Below are 21,102 nucleotides of genomic sequence, written 5' to 3'. Positions count from 1 at the left end.
TGTGAAAACTTCCCCGTCTCTGATCCACAAACTTCCCTGTCTCTAAATGCCAACTCAACGTTTGTACTACTCTCTTCAATAGCTAATCTTACACTATCTTTCTTTGCTGCTTGAATATATCCTATGCACACACTCTGCTTCCAAACCATATTATAAGTAGCTGGAGGACGCATCTGTGCTCTCCACCTCTTTTGCACACCCACTCAGCAACCACTATCACTGAATTAACCTGAACGTGGGATCGCACTTGACAGCTTTGGGAAGCTTTCCACCTGCTTTAACATATGTGAAAGAAGAAGGGAACAGAAATAAAAAACAAACAAAAAACCTACCATGAATCAAAAAGTCTAAAAACAGAATGATTTAGATTGAGCTGAAAATAAAGACTACGGATCATCTGATTTCTCAAAAGGTGAATTCTGTGCCCATCACATACAAAAAACTCAACAGATAAAATAGAGGGCAATTAATGAGATCATAAAGGAGTCAACTCAAGGTCTCTCAAACTAAAAAGCTTTATTAGAAAAGATTGTTGATTTGTAAGACTACAGTCCACAGAAAAGATTTTATAAATTGAAATCTATTATCTTGCAAATGAAACCATTTTCAAGGCCCACTGCTGCTCCTGGAGGTGGGGGTGGGGATTCTGAGTTTCCTCCAAATAAAATGATAAAGGCAAAGTAGTCGTATGTATACAACCTTGGTATCAAAACCCTCAATGAGGGGCCAGCCCCATGGCCTAGTGGTTAAGTTCGGCATGCCCTGCTTCAGCGGCCTGGGTTCAGTTCCCGGGTGCAGACCTACACCACTTGTTGGCGGCCATGCTGTGGCAGCGACCCACATACAAAATAGAGGAAGATGGCACAGATGTTAGCTTAGGGAGAATCTTCCTCAGCAGGGGGAAAAAAAAACAAACCCTAAATGACTCCTTTGGATAATCGCATTGCTGAAATGTTTCCTTTTATATTCCAGGACATTGTATATGGTAGGTGTATTTAGTCACAGCCTTTCTTCTTGCTCATTCCTTCAACAGCATTTCTCCAGCAGCAGCAAGTGCCAGGCCCCGAGGTGATCGCTAGGGTAGCAGGTGAAGAGGCGTAAATACTTGTCCTGAGATGCTCGCAGGAGGGTGAGGGTCTCCGGGACGAACTCAGCCCCAGATGGCTGGGATGCCACAGGCCTTGGCAAAGGCCTCCCAGAGGAGCCTCCAAGGGCAAAATGGTTTAGCCATCCAGATCCTGAAGTCCAGTGTCTAACGGCCCTTTCCTCCCACACGCCATGTAACACACCCTGAACTGAGCTCTGGGTTTCCTTCCCGAAAACCTGCTTCTCCCACTGAAGCTCTGAGTGTGGTTAATGCCATCACTTCCATCTTCACTAGTAACATCCACTTCCCCTTTCATTTCTCCTTCTCTCTCCTCCGAGAGCTAACAAGTCACTGGGTCGCGTTGAGGTTCTATTTCTAGAACCATCCTCATCATGGGCACCACGGCTTTGAATTCACCACTTGTCTAACCCGAATGTCTTGCAGGGCTATGGCAGGGGTGGCTGAACTGGTTTTCCTGCCTCCAGCCTCTTCTTGTCTAATCTCTACCTGCTACAGCTTTCCCTGCTGTGTTCTTAGAAATGATCGGCTCCTCCGCCTCCTCCTAGAGACGTCCCCCGCCTCCACAATAAAGTCCACGCTCCTCACCAGGAGATCTTTCTCAATCTGGCCTCAACCCATCTTCCCAGTCTCTGCACCAGCAACATCCCTGCCTGGGCTTGCGCCTCTTGGAATAGTCGCCTTGGTTCTCTGAAAACACCACTTAGCTCCACCGTCTACCCTTTGCTCAGGCGGCTCCCTCTTCTTGTTCTTGGGATGGTTTTTCCCACTCCCTTCTCTGCTGGGAAAATGGCTGCTCTGTGCAGGGCCCAGCTAAATTGTTTCCTATTCCGCAAAGCCTTCCTTGGCCCCAGTATGACTAAAACTCACATGTTCTCACAGGACTTTGTATAAAGATTTATTTGGCAGTGATCACACCCCAAAATTACTTAAGTGCTTTTATTTGCCCAGTTATCCTGAGCACAGTCCCTGGCACAGAGCAGGCAGTTGATAAATGCTCACTAGGAGTGGACTGGGAACCCAATGACAGGACACTCTATCTCAGGGTACTCATAATAAAACCAGGAAGAAGAACCTAACGAAGCAGAGTCACTGAAGAACTAGGCTCGAAGGCTGACACAGTACCTCTATTCTTCCTCTTCCTCATTTTCTCTCTAGCCTCCAAAAATCAGAAGTCCCAATCCCTGAAGCTGATAACAGGTGTTAGCATCAGCACAATGACCTGCAATGAATGTTACCGATGATTAGCTTGACCCTCTGAGGAGGTGCTGGCCACCACAAAGACAAGTCTGAGAATCCAAATAAATCTCCAACTGGGTGAATGAATGATGGAAAGGGGTATCACCATGCACGAAACTTGTTGGTACTCCTCGTCCAATTAAGTTACTACCCCACCCTACCTCTACCTGCGGATACCACTCCATGTCACCCAAAAATAGCCTGCTGAAGGATCGACCAGTACTTGGAGAGGCATTCTTTGGCAGCACACACCCATCCACCAGCAGATGCACCGGTGAGCTGCTGCAGCAGAGAGAGACATGGGCCAGTCAACCCTGAGCAGAGAATGGAGACACGTCATGAATCTTCTTTCCTTTAAAAATTTATCTTACTTGGAAAAAAAAGAAAAGGGGATCGGCCCCATGGCCGAGTGGTTAAGTTTGTGCACTCTGCTTCAGCAGCCCAGGGTTTTGCCAGTTCAGATTCTGGGCCCAAACATGGCACCACTCATCAGGCCATGCTGAGGCAGCGTCCCACACAACACAACCAGAAGGATCTACAACTAGAATATACAACTATGTACTGGGGGGCTTAGGGGAGAAGAAGAAGGGGGAAAAAAAAAGATTGGCAACAGATGTTAACTCAGGTGCCAATCTTAAAAAAAAATTTATTTTAGTTGGAATTATATAAATAGAATCAGGAATGTCATTCTTTCTGCCTAAGAAATTTGAGCTGACAGTCAAAAGTACAGATATGCCCTCAGACGAGGGAAACAATAGAAAGAATAAACAAATGGGACTTCATCAGACTAAAGAGCTTCTTCAAGGCAAGGGAAAACAGGATTGAAACAAAAAAACAGCCCACTAATTGGGAAAAAATATTTACAAGTTATTCATGTGACAAAGGGTTAATCTCCATAATATATAAAGAGCTCACACAGCTCAACAACAAAAAATCAAACAACCCAATCAAAAAATGGGCAGGGGACATGAACAGACATTTCTCCAAAGAAGAGATACGGATGGCCAATAGACACATGAAAAGATGCTCATCATCACTAATCATCAGGGAAATGCAAATCAAAACTACACTAAGATATCACCTTATACCTGTTAGAATGGCAAAAATATCCAAAACCAAGAGTGACAAATGTTGGAGAGGTTGTGGAGAAAAAGGAACCCTCATACACTGTTGGTGGGAATGCAAACTGGTGCAGCCACTATGGAAAACAGTGTGGAGATTTCTCAAAAAGTTAAAAATAGAAATACCCTATGACCCAGCCATCCCACTACTGGGTATCTATCCTAAGAACCTGAAATCAGCAATTCCAAAAGTCACATGCACCCCTCTGTTCATCGCAGCATTATTCACAATAGCCAAGTCATGGAACCAACCTAAGTGTCCAGCAACTGATGATTGGATAAAGAAGGTACGGTATATATATACAATGGAATACTACTCAGCCATAAAAAAGGACAAAGTCGTCCCATTCACAACAACATGGATAGACCTTGAGTGTATTATGCTGGGTGAAATAAGCCAGACAGAGAAAGATGAACTCTGTATGACTCCACTCGTAGATGGTAGTTAACATATAGACAAAGAGAGCTGATTGGTGGTTACCAGGGGAAAGGGGAGTTGGGGGAGGGCACTAAGGGTGAAGTGGTGTACCTACAACATGACTAATAAGAATGTACAACTGTAATTTCACAAGGTTATTAACTATCATAATCTTAATTAAAAAAAATTATGTTATAGAAAAAAAAAATTCAACAAAGAAAAACCATAAGTGCTTTGCAAGCAGCTTCCCAGTTCCTGGAAAGTCCATTAAGATTTGGCCTGGACTGAGGGTGCCATTTGACGGCTTTGGGATATTGAGTGCCCCAATTTATGGAATATGGCTTTTTGTTCCTTTAGGGTTTCTACAAGGTTTTTAAATAAAGTTTTCTCATTTTCCACTGGGGGAAAAAAAAAGTACAGATACGCATGTGTCTATAATTCTAGAACTAATAGCTAAGACGCCAAGAAACCAAATAAACATTGGCTGAAATGAATGTTAATCTATGGTTTTATCTGCCCAAATCAGAACTAAAAGTAACTCACGAAAAGGAGGGATATAATATCTATTTAAAAATAACTGCAGACTAAGAAATAATTTAACCCTAATCTAGCTGGGCACTACCATAGTTCCAGTACCAAAAAGAAAGTTATTGGGGTCAGCCCCATGGCCCAGCAGTTAAAGTTCTGCACACTCCACTTTGGCAGCCCAGGTTTGCAGATTCGGATCCCAGGTGCACACCAACTCCACTCGTCCACCATGCTGTGGAGGCATCCCACATACAAAATAGAGGAAGACTGGCACAGATGTTAGCTCAGGGACTCTTCCTCAAAAAAAAAAGGTATGAAGGAAACCATGAAAAAAAGAAAACATAAATGTCATTCATATTACCATCATATTTACAAAGGTAATACAATGTATCTTAAAACTGAAACACTTATGAGGAAAAAGAAACAAGTTAAAGGGAACTTTGAGGGGGGAAGGGCTATACAAAACATGGTCAAGACATGAACTAAGTAAGAACTCCCCCACAGTCACAGCTCTCCCCAACACTACCTCCATTCCCATCCTTCCACCTCTAATGTTAAATGACGTCAATAGAAGGAAGGAAGAATCTGGTAAGCTAAACACATGGCAGGATTTCAAGAACATTTCTTTGTAACATCAAGAAAAGCAAAGCCTAACAAATTCTGAGCCAAGAACATCATGCCCTCTATTGTAAGAGAAATGACATTCATGTTTTACCCCCTGGAATGCTTCTGACAGAACAGCAGGCGTCTTGACATAAGGTCAAAAGGAAAGTACACCCACATGGACTGTGCTCTAAATCAATCTGGCAAATGGCTCTGAACACAATAAATGTCAAGGAAAAGGCATGTCACAGGGCAGCATCCAAACTCAACTCTATCAAATGGCATTAATGGTCAAGCGTGAAGAGTTCATAGGTATAAATCCTAGATACATTAATGGCTCAATTAGCTATTAATGAAGGTTTCACATTACCAAATGTTCCAAATATCTGAAGTGTACTCTCTTTACGAGTGAAAGCTCTTAATAAATGCGCAGGTTGGAGTCTATGTGTATGTAGCTACATGGGTGGTCCCTCCCATCTCCTCCTACCATGCTCCCATGGCCCTTATGCTGTAAGTTCCATCAGGACTCTCGTCTGTTTGGTCCACTGCTGTATTTCAGCAGCTATAACAGCACCTGACACACAGCAGAAGCTCGTTTGTTAAACAAATGAATCTTGCTTCTGTCTGGGAAACCAACAAACCAAATAAGACTCTTAGAATCTTGCCCAAATTAAGAATAAGGAGCAAAGATCTTCTATAAATAAAGAGTCATCTTCAGGACAACAGATTGTGGCAGAACAGAGACCCTCTTTGCTTCTTATGATTGTCAGAGCTGTATTACCAGGAAATGGGCCACAAGAGAAGGGTCATGTATTAAATGAGATAAGCTATATTGATTCCTCTATTTTTTATGCTCTTACCAGTTTTATTTTAGAAGAAAGATTTTCTGGCAGTTTTGCTTTTAGTTGATTTGTTTCCTTGAATGTCGGTGGAAATCCACTCAGGAAAGCCAAATCTTGCATTAGCACTAACCCAGGGACTTCTTTATCTGTGGTCTAAAATAAGAGGGGGAAAACACAACTCACTCTCTGCAACATAAGGCTGGTGAAAGCTCACAGCTGAGAAAACTAGTAAAGATCTATTGCACCATTCAAGCTTCAAAATAACAATGTTAAGAGGACTCAGATCAACATTCATTAATACGTCCTTGTATGCTAGCCTTGGAGGAAAAGTAAACAGTAAAAAGCCTCTCAAAGTAAAACAGCTTTATTCCTCATACTTTTATTCTAGTCACTGCAAAAATACAATTCATTTGAAACAACATACCAAGTAGCCCCTCCAAACTGTCTGTTTGCTGTTTCCTTTAAACATTCCAGCATGGGCATCTTCAACTGCAATAAAGAATACAATACATAGGCATATTTTTAATCAATACTTAACTACGATGTCTGCCAGGACACTGTACAAAGCATACTGGGAGCTGTTCAAGTGGTATAATACATGGTCTCAAAAAGAGGCAGCTGGGGAAGACAAAATTAACCCCCCCAACAAAAGGGGAATGATGGAAATCAGTGTACAATTAAATGTTAAATTTTGCAATACCGAAGGAGAAATTCATGCAGGCAGCAGAAACGTGCAGGAGCAAACATCAACCACGTTTAATGGGGAAAAAAAAGAATTGCTGGACTAGAGTAAAATATTTGGGAGTGGTGAGTACTGGGACAAAAGGGTAACCAGAAGAAGAGGGCCACTGAAAGCCAGGCCAGTGGCATTTAGGTCACCAGGAGGGAGCTCGTGCAGACTCTAGGGCACCCTGGGAGTCAGAGTGAATTCCTAAGATTCACCAGGTAATGCTGAAGAGGGCAGACGAAGTGGAGGGGGCAGGGACGAGACGTGATGACACAAGTCAACTGAGAGAGAGTTCTAACGTGACAGGGACAAATCAGATCAGCAAACTTGCCGCTGACATTCAAGGATCATGGAAAACAGAAGAGAAGTCAGAAAGCTGTAGTTCTCATCTTCAAAATGGGCACAGAAGGTGCCCATCTAATTCTGCAAATTACACCCTGGCAAGATGGATGTCAGTCCTGGGCAAGAGTCTCAAACGCACCATAAAAATATAGCTGGTGAGCACTGGAGAAAAGAGAACCTTCGCAATAGACTGCTTATCTTTAAACAAAGCACTGAGCGTTAAGAGTAGGTGTTCATGATGAATAACTCTCTCAGATATACACCTCTGTCTGTCTCTGTCTGTCTCTCTTTCCACTGATATGGTGGGTTCTACACTGGTAGACAGAGAATTCTACTGGATGCAGTATACGTATTTGTATGTAATCTCAGCAACCTACTAACAACATCTCATGTCACCTTTGTGGATATAACAGAGACATATTGGCTAGATCTCAAGGTGGGTGGATTATAACCAATTCTGCCTGGAGAGTGTGAATTATAATGCCACAGTCACGTAGAGGGAGATTGTTGAGGTGTGCCATAGGTTCTGTCTTGTTCGACTCTCCAACAAGGTTTTGGAAGACACAGAAGGCAGGCTTGTGAACTGTGTGGATTCACACGAAGCTGACAGAGAGGCTATTATCCTAGACAACAGACTAAGGGGTCCCCAAAGTTCTTACTATGTGAAGCAGTGAGTCAAATCTAGCAAAATAAACTCTCCCACAAACAATGCTAAGATGTTTAACTTGGCACCAAAGACCAACTACACAAGCATAAAAGAGGGATTTGAGCATTAGCACATATAAATTTTTTTTATAAAGACTTAGGAGTTTTAGTCGACAGTGAGTTCTGTATGAGTCAACAATGCGCTGTGGCCATCCTGAGTTTCCATCACATTGTTGTGCTTTTAAACAGAAGTAGAGTACTCAGAGTAAGAAAGGTGACATTCTCCAATACTGATCTATCAGGAAACCCTGCTGGGTTGACCTTTAAAATGTCCAGAATCCAACCACTTAACACTACGCTGATCCAAGCCACCTTCCCACTTGTCTGAATTATAACTTTTGCCCCCTCCTCAGTCTATTCCCACTACAGCAGCCAGACTGATCCTTTGGGAACATAAGTCAGATGACATTACTCCTCTACCCAAAACCCTCCAACGATTCCTTGTTGCACTCTGAGTTGTAGTCATGCACTGCATAATGACATTTCAGTCAGCGATGGACCACATATTCCACAATGGTCCTATAAGATTAGTACCACATAGCCTAGGTGTGTAGTAGGCTATACCATCTAGGTTTGTATAAGTACACTCTATGATGTTCTCACAACGATGAAACCGCCTAACGACGCACTTCTCAGAACATATCCACACCATTAAGCAACACATGTCTATAAAGCCGAAGTCTTCACCACGGCTACCAGGGCCCACACCATTTGGTCCCCAGTTACTTCTCTAGGCTCATCTCTTGCCCCCTCTCCTCTCCCTTTTTCACTCTATTCCAGCCACACTGGCCTCCCTGCTCTTTTTCTAACATGCCAGATACACTCCTGCCTCAGGGCCTTCCCACTGGCTATACCACTTACCTGAATCACCCCTTCCCCATATATTCATGTTGGCTTCATGAAGGCGCTCTCACCTTCAAATTTTCACTCAAAATCACCTTATCAGTCAGTCTGCCCCTGCTCAATTTTTCTCTACAGGACTTATCATCCACAAACTATCCAATTTACTTGTATGTTTCATTTATTGTCTGTCTCCCTCTGCCAAGATGTAAACTTGACAAGGGCAGAGACTGTTTGTCCATCTGTTTACTACTGCATCTTCAGCACAGAGAACCTGGCACTTAGTATGCACTCAGTAAATATTTGTTGAATGAATAGTCCCACTTGGTTTGCAGATTGAACCACACTGAAATAGAATGCCAGCTGACACACTTTAAAAGTAATAGAAACTGAAGCTCATTCTGAGAAGAGCAAACCAGAACACAGACAAACCCCTAAGAGACAGCTAAAGAAGAATGAAAACAAATGTCACACGGGAAAGGGATCTGATTAGTTCTGTAGGCTCTCAAGGGGTACACATTTAACCAGTGTGAGAAAGCACTTTGTAATTCCTTGTAAAAGTCAATGAAGTCCCGAGGTAAAATGAACTGTCATAGGAGGAAATTCATTTCCTGTACATCAAAGGGGATAAGCTTGATAGGAAACACCACTTTGCCGTGGGGACCCAGGCCCAGGCCGGCCGCAGGGCTGGGTCAGGGGACTGTTCAAGTCCTGTCCAATTAGTAAGTGTAGGACATAAGTGACACGGCAAAATAATCAGAAGCGGGCAGAAATGACACAAATTAGAAGGGAAAAAAGTCAACAGAACTCAATGATTAACTGCGAAGAGGTTAAATGAGATAAATGAAATGTCAAATATGGGTACAAATTTTTAAATCTAGACAGGGTTGGCAGTCCATGGCCAAAACCTAGCCACTGCTTATTTCAGTATAGTCCACGCTAAGAACAGTATTGACATTTCAAAATAGTTAAATGTGTAAATGCATATATAAATACCTATATAATATCCACCATTTTGCTTCTTGGCCCACAAAGCCTAAAATGTTTACTATCTGGTCCTTGAAGAAAGACTTCGGCAATCCCTGATCTAGATAACAGAAGATGATAAAGAGTGAGTTGTGGCCCACTAGAAATAAAGCTCCCAAACCGCAGGAATGCGTCTTTTTTTTTGTTGTTGTCTGCTGTCTCCCTGTTACCTAGAACAACAGCCAACTCAGAGCGGTGACTCCAGAAATCCTCGCTGAATGAAGGAATATACTAAGTAGGAGAGCCAAATAGAAACCCAAGTGGGAATCCAAAAACAGTATGAATAAGACTATAGTTTAATACAGATTTTACTTATATCAAAATTCACAATCTTTTAAGTCTTTATGTTATAAAATTAGTAGAGGAAAATCCGAGATTCTCTCCATAGAGGTTATAACTGATGTATACAGTAATTGTTAACATAATGTCATTCCTTTTTCTCTTCAGGTAAAATGTTATCGGAGTACCTTAATTTAAGGAAGCTCTAATTTAAAAAAAAAACAGGGGCCAGCCCTGTGGCTGAGTAGTTAAGTTCACATGCTCCGCTCCAGTGGCCCAGGGTTTCACCGGTTCAAATGCTGGGCGCAGACATGGCACCATTCATCAAGCCGTGCTGAGGTGGAGTCCCACATACCACAACTAGAAGGACCCACAAGTAAAAATATACAACTGTGTACTGGGGGGGTTTGGGGAGAAAAAAGGAAAAATAAAATCTTAAAAAAAAACCAACCAAACAAAGCTAAATTTAGCCCAAAAATATATCAGATAATTTGTGAAAACTTCCCAAAGATTATCCCTTTGTTTTCCCTATATATTTAAAATGTAACTTAAATAGAAAACATAAGTTGTTTATACAAAATAGTTCAGAAACAGATCTATAGGGTGAAGGGGGAGATATATGTACTTGGAAAACTTACAATTTCCTTTCAAATTACGAATAACTTAAGTAGCAGGAAGTGAGCACTATGTTAGACATCGTTCAGGACACAAACTGGTGAGCGATAAGTTTCCTGCTCAATGAAGAAATTAGATGAGAACACCATCAACTCCTGTGCAATTAAAAACTAAGTTGTGAATTATGTTACAAGTACTACAGGGATGTAGAAAAGTAAAAATAAATAAAATCATTGTGGATGTACTAGTCCAGGATATTCATGGAGACAGATCTGAGATGGGGTTGGAAAGAACAGGAGATGGGCTGGGAGAGGAAGAGGAACAGGACAGGCAGCACCACATATGTGTGAACACAGGGACAGCATGAGGAAGATGCAAGAAAGGCAGGGATGCGAGGATCCACGGGCAGAATCAAGACAATTAAAGCTGAATCTTAAACACCAGAAGAGGTGTTTATATTTATGGGAAAAACCAACATATACTACTATATTATTCTGCTCAAAAGGGGAGCGAACCGAAAAATCAGAGTCTTCTGATTTGTTTACAGCCATCTGCTGGACAGACTGGAGAAGACCTTTACAGGTAGGCAGAGCAGCTAGGTGTCTATTACTGGAGGCTGTGTGAAGGAATTCAGTCTGGTGTAGAAGAAATGAGATGAGTAAGAAAGGAAGGAAATCTAAGAGTTATTTGCAAGAAATGAAAGCGGTAAGAGGATAAGGTTAATTATTAGTTATGGGAAGTAAAAAGAATAGGTCAAAGATGGTTCCAAAGATTTAAGCTGGGACGTATGACATTAAAAGAATGGGAATTTGAGAAGAGGACTCAATGTGGTAAAGGGAACAGGACAGTTTTCATTTTACACAAGGGAAAAATATAGAGCCTCCAAGTAGAGAGCTCAGTGCAGAGGAAGAAGGAGAGACAGGAGGCCAGAAAAGGAGACACAGGCACCGGGCTCAGCAGCTTGGTGGCCAAGTGTGAGGATGGAATCTCTAAGGATGAAGGTGCAGTTTTACGCCAGGAATTACAATTTTAATTCTATTATCTGCCAAATCCACTGTACAGTATAACCAGATGTTTCGGAATATAAAGTCTGAATGCTCCAGGTATGTCCTGTCCAAACTGCAAAAAACAACCTTGCTCAGGAGTTACGTGATAAAATAAATTAAATAAATAAGCCTCTAGAGTAACTCGGAGCAAAGAGATTGAGGCAGATGTGAGTCCCAGGTGTGAGGGCCTGCCACAGAACAGAAGGCATCTGTATTACACAGAGTAAACATATGCAATCCCCTTCTGATGTCAGGTCTGAAATACAATGGCAGCTCTGTTGCTTCTCTTTTTACGTTTTTAGTTTACCGAGCATTTCTTTAAAATTGAACCATGTCTGCTCCATTCGGAATTTTGTTATTCAAACATCCAACGATGACATGATTTTAAAATACCCACAAGGAGAGCTTACCATTCTTAGTACTGTCGAAAACAACAACTGAGACGTTAGTGGAAGGGTTTTTCGGTTTTGCGACATTGAATATGTCACTGGCAGAATGAAAAGAAGGATAAAGAGCTGGCAGGTCCTTCAGTGTGACGTTGGCCGGCAGGGCTGGGTCCAGGACAAGCATCGGCACCTTAATGCAGTGTGTCAGCAAACACTCCAACTGCTTCTCACTGGAAAGAAACACCAACAAGCTCACAACTATGTTCTAGAAAATTTCATCAACACTGAAAAGCTTGCTGGCACTACTAAATTTGCCAGATGTTTTTCTATATCCTACAAAAAATTATAATCTTTTAATAAACAAGGAATTTTACCTCAAGAATATAAACATTTAGAAAATTAGCAAGTATTTATAAAACTACGAAACAAGTGCAACTCCTATTAATAAAATAAGATTGCCACCAAAATTTACTAACTCAAAGGTGCACAAGAAATTAAATATTTCATTACTAGTTTTAAAGCTTACTCATAATCCCAGTAAAGCTCATTATTAGGCAGATTAGGAAATAGATAAATTCTGGTTAACAGAGGGTCATCTTACCAGATACAATTTACCAATTCCAACTAGAATACAATTAAATACACTGGATATGACACAACACCAATGCAAACAAGGGCAAATGCGACAAGGTTCTAAGATGAATTTACATGAGCTATTTCTATTTAAACATAAGAAATACCTAGAATAAACACATTACCTGAATAAACAAACAGGCAAAGGACACAGCAAGAGAATTCACAAAGTGGGGCTATAACTAGTCAAACAATATATAAAATTGTCCAACCTCACTAATAATCAAAGAAATGCAAAAGAGAACGATGAGGTATTACCTTCTGTTTACTAAATTAGTTTCCCTCAAAAAATGATGACTCAATGTTAGTCCAAGTATAGTAAACCTATTCCTCTCAAACACTGCTGCTGTCACTCCAAATGGGTGTCCCCCATTTCCTCTTTGGAAAAGCAATTTGGTAATACGGTCAGGTGCATAACAATGTTTCGGTCAATGATGGACCATGTATACAATGGTGTTCCTTAGATTAGTACCATACAGCCTAGGTGTACAGTAGGCTACACCATCTAGGTTTGTGTAAGCACCCTCTGTAATGCTTGCACAACGACGAAATCACCTAACACATTTCTCAGTTTATAGCCCACTGTTACGTAAGGCATGACTGTATATACACATAGCACGTAGACATACACATATACACATATATACTCATGCAGACCCATAAAACACACATATGCTTCCTGCTCAGTAATTTACTTCCAGGAATCTAGTCCGAGGAGAAGAGAAACAAAACAGGAAAAACAAATAAACCTACAAACAGAAAATGCCATGGACCCAAATATAACATCACAAAATATTTACAATAGTGAAAATTCCAAAGTGCCCAACATTTAATACATTACAGTATAGTTATTTTATGGAGTATTATAAAACTATTAAAATTTAAAAGTAAGAAGTATGAAGATAATTTATCAACATGGAAATATTTATGATTATATAAAACGTAAAAAGATACAAAACTGCATAGATTATAAATTATAACTATAAAAACATGCATGAAAAAGGAATAATAAAATGATCAGAGTTGTTGAATGAGGGCCATAGAATTACGCGAGTTTGCTCTTTTTACTTTCCTCTCAACCTTTCTGTAATGTTGCATCATTACTTTAAATAATTTAAAAGTCAGTATTAACAATAAATAAATATAAATAATTAACATAAGGAGATGATTCAGAAGGCACTTCTGGATCTCAAAGTTCCTCAGGCTCAATTCTACGAATAACTCTTTCATTTAAGTCTAATGGTTAAGTGGAGAAGTGGCAGTTAACAGATTTCTGATTCTCAGTGACACAGTCTTGTTTTAAAGACCTATCAGATCAGGTATGATTCAAATCAAGATAGATGCAGCTTATTCTTATCATTGAGCTAAATCGCCTTCCCAAGTCCTTAAAGATAAGACATACAGCTATAACAGCTTTTAAAGATAAGGAAATATATACTGAACACGTAATTAAATGATGGATATAAATACTCTAAGTAAAATACTAGGTGTAAGTTAGAGTTTAAATGGACCAAGAGAACAGTACAGCAAGACAGATTAATGAAAACGACAGAGAAGAAAACCTTTTTTCTAACCCATCCAGAAACAATAAAGCTTTGGCTAGCTACAACCCAAAAAAATCAGAGTTCTCAATCAACTATGCCTTTGGCACTGCAAAATTTTCCATCTAATGGATGCACTTAATTTAAGGGTCAAAAACTAGCAGAAGAGGGATTGAACAGGAGTAACAGAGTAAATACAAAATAACGTGCACCAAACAAAAACAAGTGAGAACCTGGAAGTTTCACTTCAATGCTTCAATCTTTATTCCTGGGAGGAAACTCAAAATGCTTACCTCTTCTTAGTTGGTTCTGTTGTGTTCTTCCCAAGGATTTCTCTAATGAAAACAAATATATTTCATTACATTTGCACGGACTAGTGCTAGCCCTAAATGTGACTAACAGGTAACCTACAACCCGGATTTTCTCGGTTACTCCACTGGAACTACCCAGTAGGTTAGGAAGCACTATAATGCTTATAACATTTAAGATGCATAATAAATTATGTTTCAATCAAATATGATCAACAAATATTCTCACGCACCTCCCACAGTAACCCCGACAGTTTACTTAAAATGTAAGCTTTTACATTTTACTAGTAAAACATGGCACCAGCCTGTCAAAGTCATTTTCATGCACTGGGAAGGTCTTATATTCTCTGACACAGAGACAAAGAGACAATTTGTGGCAGTATAACATGGCCAATGACCTGCACCTGGGGTGCACCCATAACATTTACAAAGAAGTGAACGAGGAAGTTCTCAGCAAATACTCCTGAGCAATCAAAGGTGAAGTTACACCGGCCAGATCCCCAGCTCTGAAGGCTCACCAGAAGCTCACTACACCTTTCCCAGATAAAGTAAGTGAAATGATCAAAATTCCCTAGTAAAAACATTACCCAAGTTTCTAGTTCCATAGTGTATTACTTGATATTAAAAGGGATAAAGGTATTGCTTCTTGGCCTTTTGGCTAAGATGAAGTGTAGTATCTGTTCTTATCAGTTTAATATCTGATACATCCTCTATCTGAGGACAATATATTAAATGGATCTTTGGAGCAGGGAGATGGAATAGGAGCTTGCTCTGTCCACTCCGCGCATCGACTTGGTATTGCAGTACCTCCAGGAACGGTGCACCCCCTCTGGGGAAATTAAAAAAAAAGGGGGAGGTGATAAGCGGAATATACTTTTTACTGCCTTTATCAAATGGAAAAAAGTTAAGTCTGGAGGCCTGTTTTACTTTTCAAGGGAATGGGTATTACCGTGAAGCTATTCTGCATGATAAAACTTTTACTTCATGAAGCTATCACGCCTCAGACTTGGGCTGAGCCAGCTTCTAAGCCTGGGACTCCTTTGGGAGGCTCCTTCACCTTTAGGCCCCTCGGAGAGCAAGGCATCACTAGCGCCACGGTCATAAAGTGGCCATCTAACATATAAGGCGAGCATCTCGCCAAAGTGGCTGATCCTGCTTAAGCATCAAGAAACAAGGGTCGGACACATGAGTGCCAAAATCTTCTAACGGCATGAATCTGAGATGCAGAGTTTCCTTTGGACAGCATTGTGAACATCACCCTACCCTTCTGAAATGTACTGTTACTTGTACTCATGGAACTTTTTGTGGTTTGTTTTTAAAAAAGAATCAGCCTTACCTCATAGCTTTCTGCTCCTCCTCCATCTGCTCTCTGACTTGCTGTAGTTCCTTCAGTAGTTCAAGATCTGTGCCATTCACCCAGGTGTAAACCACGTCGATGGGCATGGGCAGACAGAGCCTAGGGTAAATGCACACGGCCCCCAGCTTATATGCATTTTTCCAACATATTTTGGAATAAGAGTACAACAGTTTAAACTTAGAGGTTACGAAAAAAATCAATGAAAAGGTAATCCAGCCAAGACATATATCACAGAATTGCATGTTTGCAAACTAGAGTGGTGGGACTGACGTTTGTTGAGAACCTTTTCTGTGAGTTGCATTATGCTAGACACTGTGCAATCTGCGTCATTCGGTCCTCCCAACCACCCTGTAAGGAGGCTGCTATCACTCCACTTTCAAGATTGCCGCCGCGTGCTTGGAAGCTCAGTTTAAACTGCTACATTCTTAGTTTAGCAAACGACAGAGCTGGGATGCAAATGCAGTCAAATGTAGAAAGGAAATCAGAAGCTAAACAAAGTTACCAAAAAGCAGTTAGCCAACAGTCCCCAGAGAAGACCTGGCCCCATGTAATGCTGCAGCCATCCACTCCCCGCTGCCCCCAAGCCCAGCCCCTCCCAATCCTCCCTGTCCTGCTTTGCTTTGCTTTTTTCCATAGCACTTTTCACCTTTCTAACATATTAAATAATTAACTTGCTACCTACACTGGTAATTATATGTGTCCCTCCCCAGAATGTAAGCTCAAAAAGGCAGGAAACTTTCCTATTTTGTTCCCTGCAGTACTTGACCGATTCCAAGAGTGCCTGGCACAGAGGAACTCAGTACGCCTTTGTTGAATGGGTCACTGATTTATAGGAGACACTAGCACAGAAGACATTCCCAAACCTGTGTGATTTTTCCCTTAGTATCTTATCTTCAAGATAAAGAACCAGGCAGCCTTTTAATTCTCGAGTATCCAGTCTAAGCTTCATCCTTGTGTTTGTGTTCAGCTTTTACCCCTGCTGAAAGCTTTCTTCCCCTTTCTTTCACCAACTTACCAAACTCCTACTCATCTTTCAGGGCCTGTTCTGGACCTATCATAGGAGTTCATAGTGACAAAGGACACACACTTTAGATGGTTCTGTTTCAAGTTTGATCTTTTTCAAAAAACGATATAGGTGTTCTTTTTAGGCCAAGGACCAAAGCTTACCCTAGCTTTGTCTTCCTCCCAGGCAGGCCCAGGATCAGGCCCGCAGCAGTGTACAGGGCCCCAAAGACTAACCCGAGCATCACGTCTTTGCTTTTGGCTACAATCTGATTACTCAGCACAGGGTTAATTGTCTCATGGGGAAAGAAATGCAGTTTGGTGGTTACATCTTTCAAATTAGGAAAGGAAAAAAATCAATGGTAGAAGTGACAATCACTTTTAGCTTAAAGTAGGTGAGACGACTGGAAGAAAGGAGTGGTTATCCATTCGTTGAACAAATATTTAGTGAGCACTTGGTATGTGCTAGGCACCGTTCTAGGGGCTGGGGACTCAGGAGTAAATAAAAGAAAAGCCAAATCTGTGCCTTCGTGGAGCTTACATTCTAGAAAGGTGAAGACAGGAAATAAACCAAATAAATAAAGTCAGATGATGCTAAATGTTATGGAGAAAATAAAGCAGAACATGGAGATGCAAAGTGTGTCCAGGTGGTAGGGGTGAGTTTTAAATAGGGAGATCAGAGATGGCCTCACTGGAAGGTCAGCAAAGACATGAAGGAAGTGAGGAAGCAAGCCACATGGGTAACTGGGGGTAAAACGGTCCAAGGAAAGGGAACACCATGTGCAAATGCCCTGAGGCAGACAACCCCATCTGAAATAGGCAAGGAACTAGTGGCCAGTGCAGCAGAGACAATGAAAGCAAAGGGAAGAACATAGGAAGAGATGAGGGTCAAAAAGGTACCAGGGGACACGGAGCTTCTTGGGGAAAATGAGGAATCACCTCATACTCAGGCATATGTGATAGCTGAGCATCCACCAACACTCCTGTCAAGGTTCAGTATAGCAGGCAGAATAAAATCTAAATTCCTTCATAATCTGCCCCTCAAGCTTTGGACACTCCAATGGTACACCCTTCCCCAAAGAGGATAAGAACTTGCAGGTTTCTATGCCTCTGAACATGCTTCTCCCTCTGCCTAGAATATCCTTTCTTTCATGCTTCTTTCAACCACTTCCACCTTCCCCAGTCGCCGTCTTCCCTCAGCTCCCACAAAGAGAACGGATTGCTTAACATGCGTCTTCTACGCTATCTTGTACTCTAAAGAATCCTTAGCACTCTGTGCTGTACTATTTTTATGCATGTCTATCTTCCACTAGATGGAGTATCTCCAGGGCGGAAATGGTATCATGCCTTCTGTGCCCTGCTTCATTAACTATCTCCTCCCTTTCCTATATCTTCAGGCTGTCTCCCCACTGTAATGGTATGCAAAAGCTTCCTCATCTAGGCTTTTTCTGCATTTATCTATATCAGTGGTTCTCAAACGTTAACAGGCATCAGAATCACCTGGAGGACTTGTAAGACAGATTGCTGGGCTCCACTCCCAGAGTTTGATTCATTGGGGGGTGGGGGAGGGCCAGAATTTGCAAATCTAACAAGTTCCTAGGAAATGCCAATGCTGCTGGTCACTTTGGGAACTGCTGATTTATATACAGGTTATAGTTCACATTTTTTAGTTAAAAAATCAAAAGCTTCCCCCACTAAAATGCCAGTTCTATATGAAGTCAATGGGTTCCTCTTGTTCATCACTACATGCCTAGGGATAGTGCCTGGTACATGAGTTAGGTTTAATACATACTTGTTGGCTAAATAACTATTAATTAATTCCCTCAATATATACAGCAGTCTTTTCCATTTAAAAAAAAACAAAAAACCTCATATTACTCACATGTAAATTATTCAAGGTCATCTCATTCCCAACTTCTCAGGTAGGCTATACTCAGACTAAAAAATAATTTTAGGGGCCAACTCTGTGGCAAAGTGGTTAAAGTTCAGCGTGGCCCAGGTTCACAGGTTCAAATCCTGGGAGCAGACCTACTCCACTCATCAGCCATGCTGTGGAGGCATCCCACAGACAAAATGGGGGAAAACTGGCACAGATGTTAGCTCAGGTCTAGTCTTCCTCAAGCAAAAAAAAGAGGAAGATTGGCAATGGATGTTAACTCGGGCAAATCTTCCTCACCAAAAAAAAAGAAAGAAAGAAAAAACAAAAGTTAATTTTAAAAAACAGCTTAAGTGACATATTTTAAAAAGAACAGATTTTTTAAAAGGAAAAGAAAAAGAACTGCATATTCCAAAGCTTTCCTATAAAAGTAATTATCTGCTATTAAAGATTTTTAAATAGAATCAAGAGATATCCATACATGTTCAACTAAGAAAAAAAATATTAAGTAGATAAATGCATTTATGTACTGGCTCTTCCAATAATGCTGCATTACATGATCAGTTTAACTCTTTGGGGTTAAACTGACTGCCCTCGGGAGATCCTGTGATCTGCTCCAGGTCAATGAGTCAGTTGTTTTTCTACTCTTAGATATGATCGTGGCAGTGAGATTGAGTCTTTCGTTCTAACCACGAGACCACTATCTCAGTTCCCAGATGAGAAGGAAGCCTTTATCTAGAGCTGAAGACTAAATAAATCACCTATGACTCAGAACCAAAGTGGTGGTGAGAGTGACACAACTTTTATTTTAATCAGTTAACATAAAGGCACTTCATATTCCCTTGGTTCTCCATTCTATAAAGTAGGTAAGACACTTAGAACTTAAATAGTACCTTAGAAGCAGAGTTAGATTTACACTTAATCTAATATCTACATTTTAGAGATGACCAAGTTGAGACCCAGACTGACTTAATGCCTCACACTGGGTAGCAGCAGACAATTTACATATTCGCTTGTTACTGACAAACAGAAGGGGATTTTTTTTTTCATGCAGGGCAAACATTACAAAGACTTGCAGAAAAACTAGCAAAACAATGAAAATTTCCTATAAACATTATGGTATCTTAAAATATATTAGAATATGTGATATGTTATATATGATCCATTTACTTGTCATCATCAAAATTTGGCAATTTTGAAATATTCCTACATGAAAATCAAACTACTTTAATGCAATTTAAAATCAGGAGGAGAAATATTTAACACACACAAAAATATTCTTCAGAAAGAAAACAAAAATGTTTGATTAAAACTGCTGACCTCGGGGCCAGCCCAGTGGTGCAGTGGTTAAGTGCGCATGTTCCACTTCAGTGGCCTGGGATTCGCTGGTTCGGATCCCAGGTGCGGACATGGTACCACTTGGCACGCCACACTGTGGCAGGCGTCCCACATATAAAGTAGAGGAAGATGAGCACAGATGTCAGCTCAGGGTCAGTCTTCCTTAGCAAAAAGAGGAGGATTGGCAGCAGTTAGCTCAGGGCTGATCTTCCTCAAAAACAAACAAACAAACAAACAAAAAAGTGCTGACCTCAAAATCTGGATTGTCTAAGCTAGTTTGCCTTCTAAAAGTTGTGAAGCTTCTTCAGGGCAGGGACTTATGCAACCGTGCCCCATGAGCACCTAGCACAGCATAAGGCACAGCAGGGTGAGCAGGTACTCAATAAACGTAGAAAAAGACAATACACTTTGAGCTTTTCTTAAGAAAATCAGCATTGCTAAAAAGAAAATTGGAGAAGTAAGAAAGTTCTATATCATTAGTGATGTGGGGTCGGTGAGCCGAGGAGTTGAAAGAAAGATTTCTTGGACTCTCAAGATCTGGCAGTAGTGCTCTTTTATTTAGGGAATGGTGAGGAATAGCATGGGGACAGGACCCGTGGGCAGTCAGAGCTGCTGCTGCTGCCGCTGGCATAGGGACAGGACCCATGGGCAGGCAGAGCTGGTGCCGGCATGTTGCTGCTGCGTGGGGACAGGACCCACGGGCAGTCAGAGATGCTGCTGGCATGGGGAGCTGCTGCTGCTGCTGCTGCTGCTGCAAACATGGGTGGAGAGTTAGGCTAAATTTAAGGCATAGGTATGTGAGTTATCTCTTTACAAGAAAAAGGAAAGAATATGTAAAAAGAGTTGTTAAAATGCTATCAGTGCCGGTAGGTTCTGGCCATTGGGCGGTCCCACAACTTTCAGATAAGAATCAAACCGGATTGAGTAAATGGCAGAAGTCACTGCTTAAATATTATCCTCAGCTAAAGACAAAGGAGGATGTGGGGGGGGGGTCACTTACATGAGGTTGCCAGACAGTAAACAACTTAAGTTCTTGCCTTTGGTATTGATCAAGAGTTTCTAGAGATAATGCCATCCCCCTTCTTCCTCCTGGCACAGAGAGAAGGCATCTTTACAGATGGAGGTTTCCATTACAAATGTAAATGTTTCCCAACAAAGGGCAAGCAAACCCTGCTCCTCAGAGTTGCTTTTATTAAAGGTAACCAGCCCCCTTCTCATTTGCAGT

General features: G+C 41.2%; 1 protein-coding gene and 1 non-coding gene across 3 annotated transcripts in view; one reads left to right on the top strand and one right to left on the bottom strand.

The window, feature by feature from the left end:
* GNPTAB (N-acetylglucosamine-1-phosphate transferase subunits alpha and beta) overlaps positions 1-21,102 on the bottom strand; it is a 75,879-nt gene that overhangs the window by 25,882 nt on the left and 28,895 nt on the right. For both annotated transcript variants that reach the window (XM_046646166.1, XM_046646167.1), the window contains exons 3-7: positions 15,641-15,760; positions 14,290-14,331; positions 11,847-12,052; positions 6,281-6,345; positions 5,875-6,009 (exon numbers count right to left, since the gene is read on the bottom strand). In XM_046646166.1, coding sequence (XP_046502122.1) covers positions 5,875-6,009; positions 6,281-6,345; positions 11,847-12,052; positions 14,290-14,331; positions 15,641-15,760 — 568 coding nt within the window. The remainder of the gene's footprint in view (positions 1-5,874; positions 6,010-6,280; positions 6,346-11,846; positions 12,053-14,289; positions 14,332-15,640; positions 15,761-21,102) is intronic.
* On the top strand, positions 14,943-15,133 carry LOC124230664 (U2 spliceosomal RNA). The gene has a single exon (XR_006886268.1). It is a non-coding gene; the product is annotated as a U2 spliceosomal RNA (small nuclear RNA).

This window comes from Equus quagga, chromosome 19 (genome assembly GCF_021613505.1).
Source record: "Equus quagga isolate Etosha38 chromosome 19, UCLA_HA_Equagga_1.0, whole genome shotgun sequence".
Lineage (NCBI taxonomy): Eukaryota > Metazoa > Chordata > Mammalia > Perissodactyla > Equidae > Equus > Equus quagga.
The sequence above is the reverse complement of the archived record's forward strand: the minus strand, read 5'-3'. Positions and strand labels throughout refer to the sequence as shown.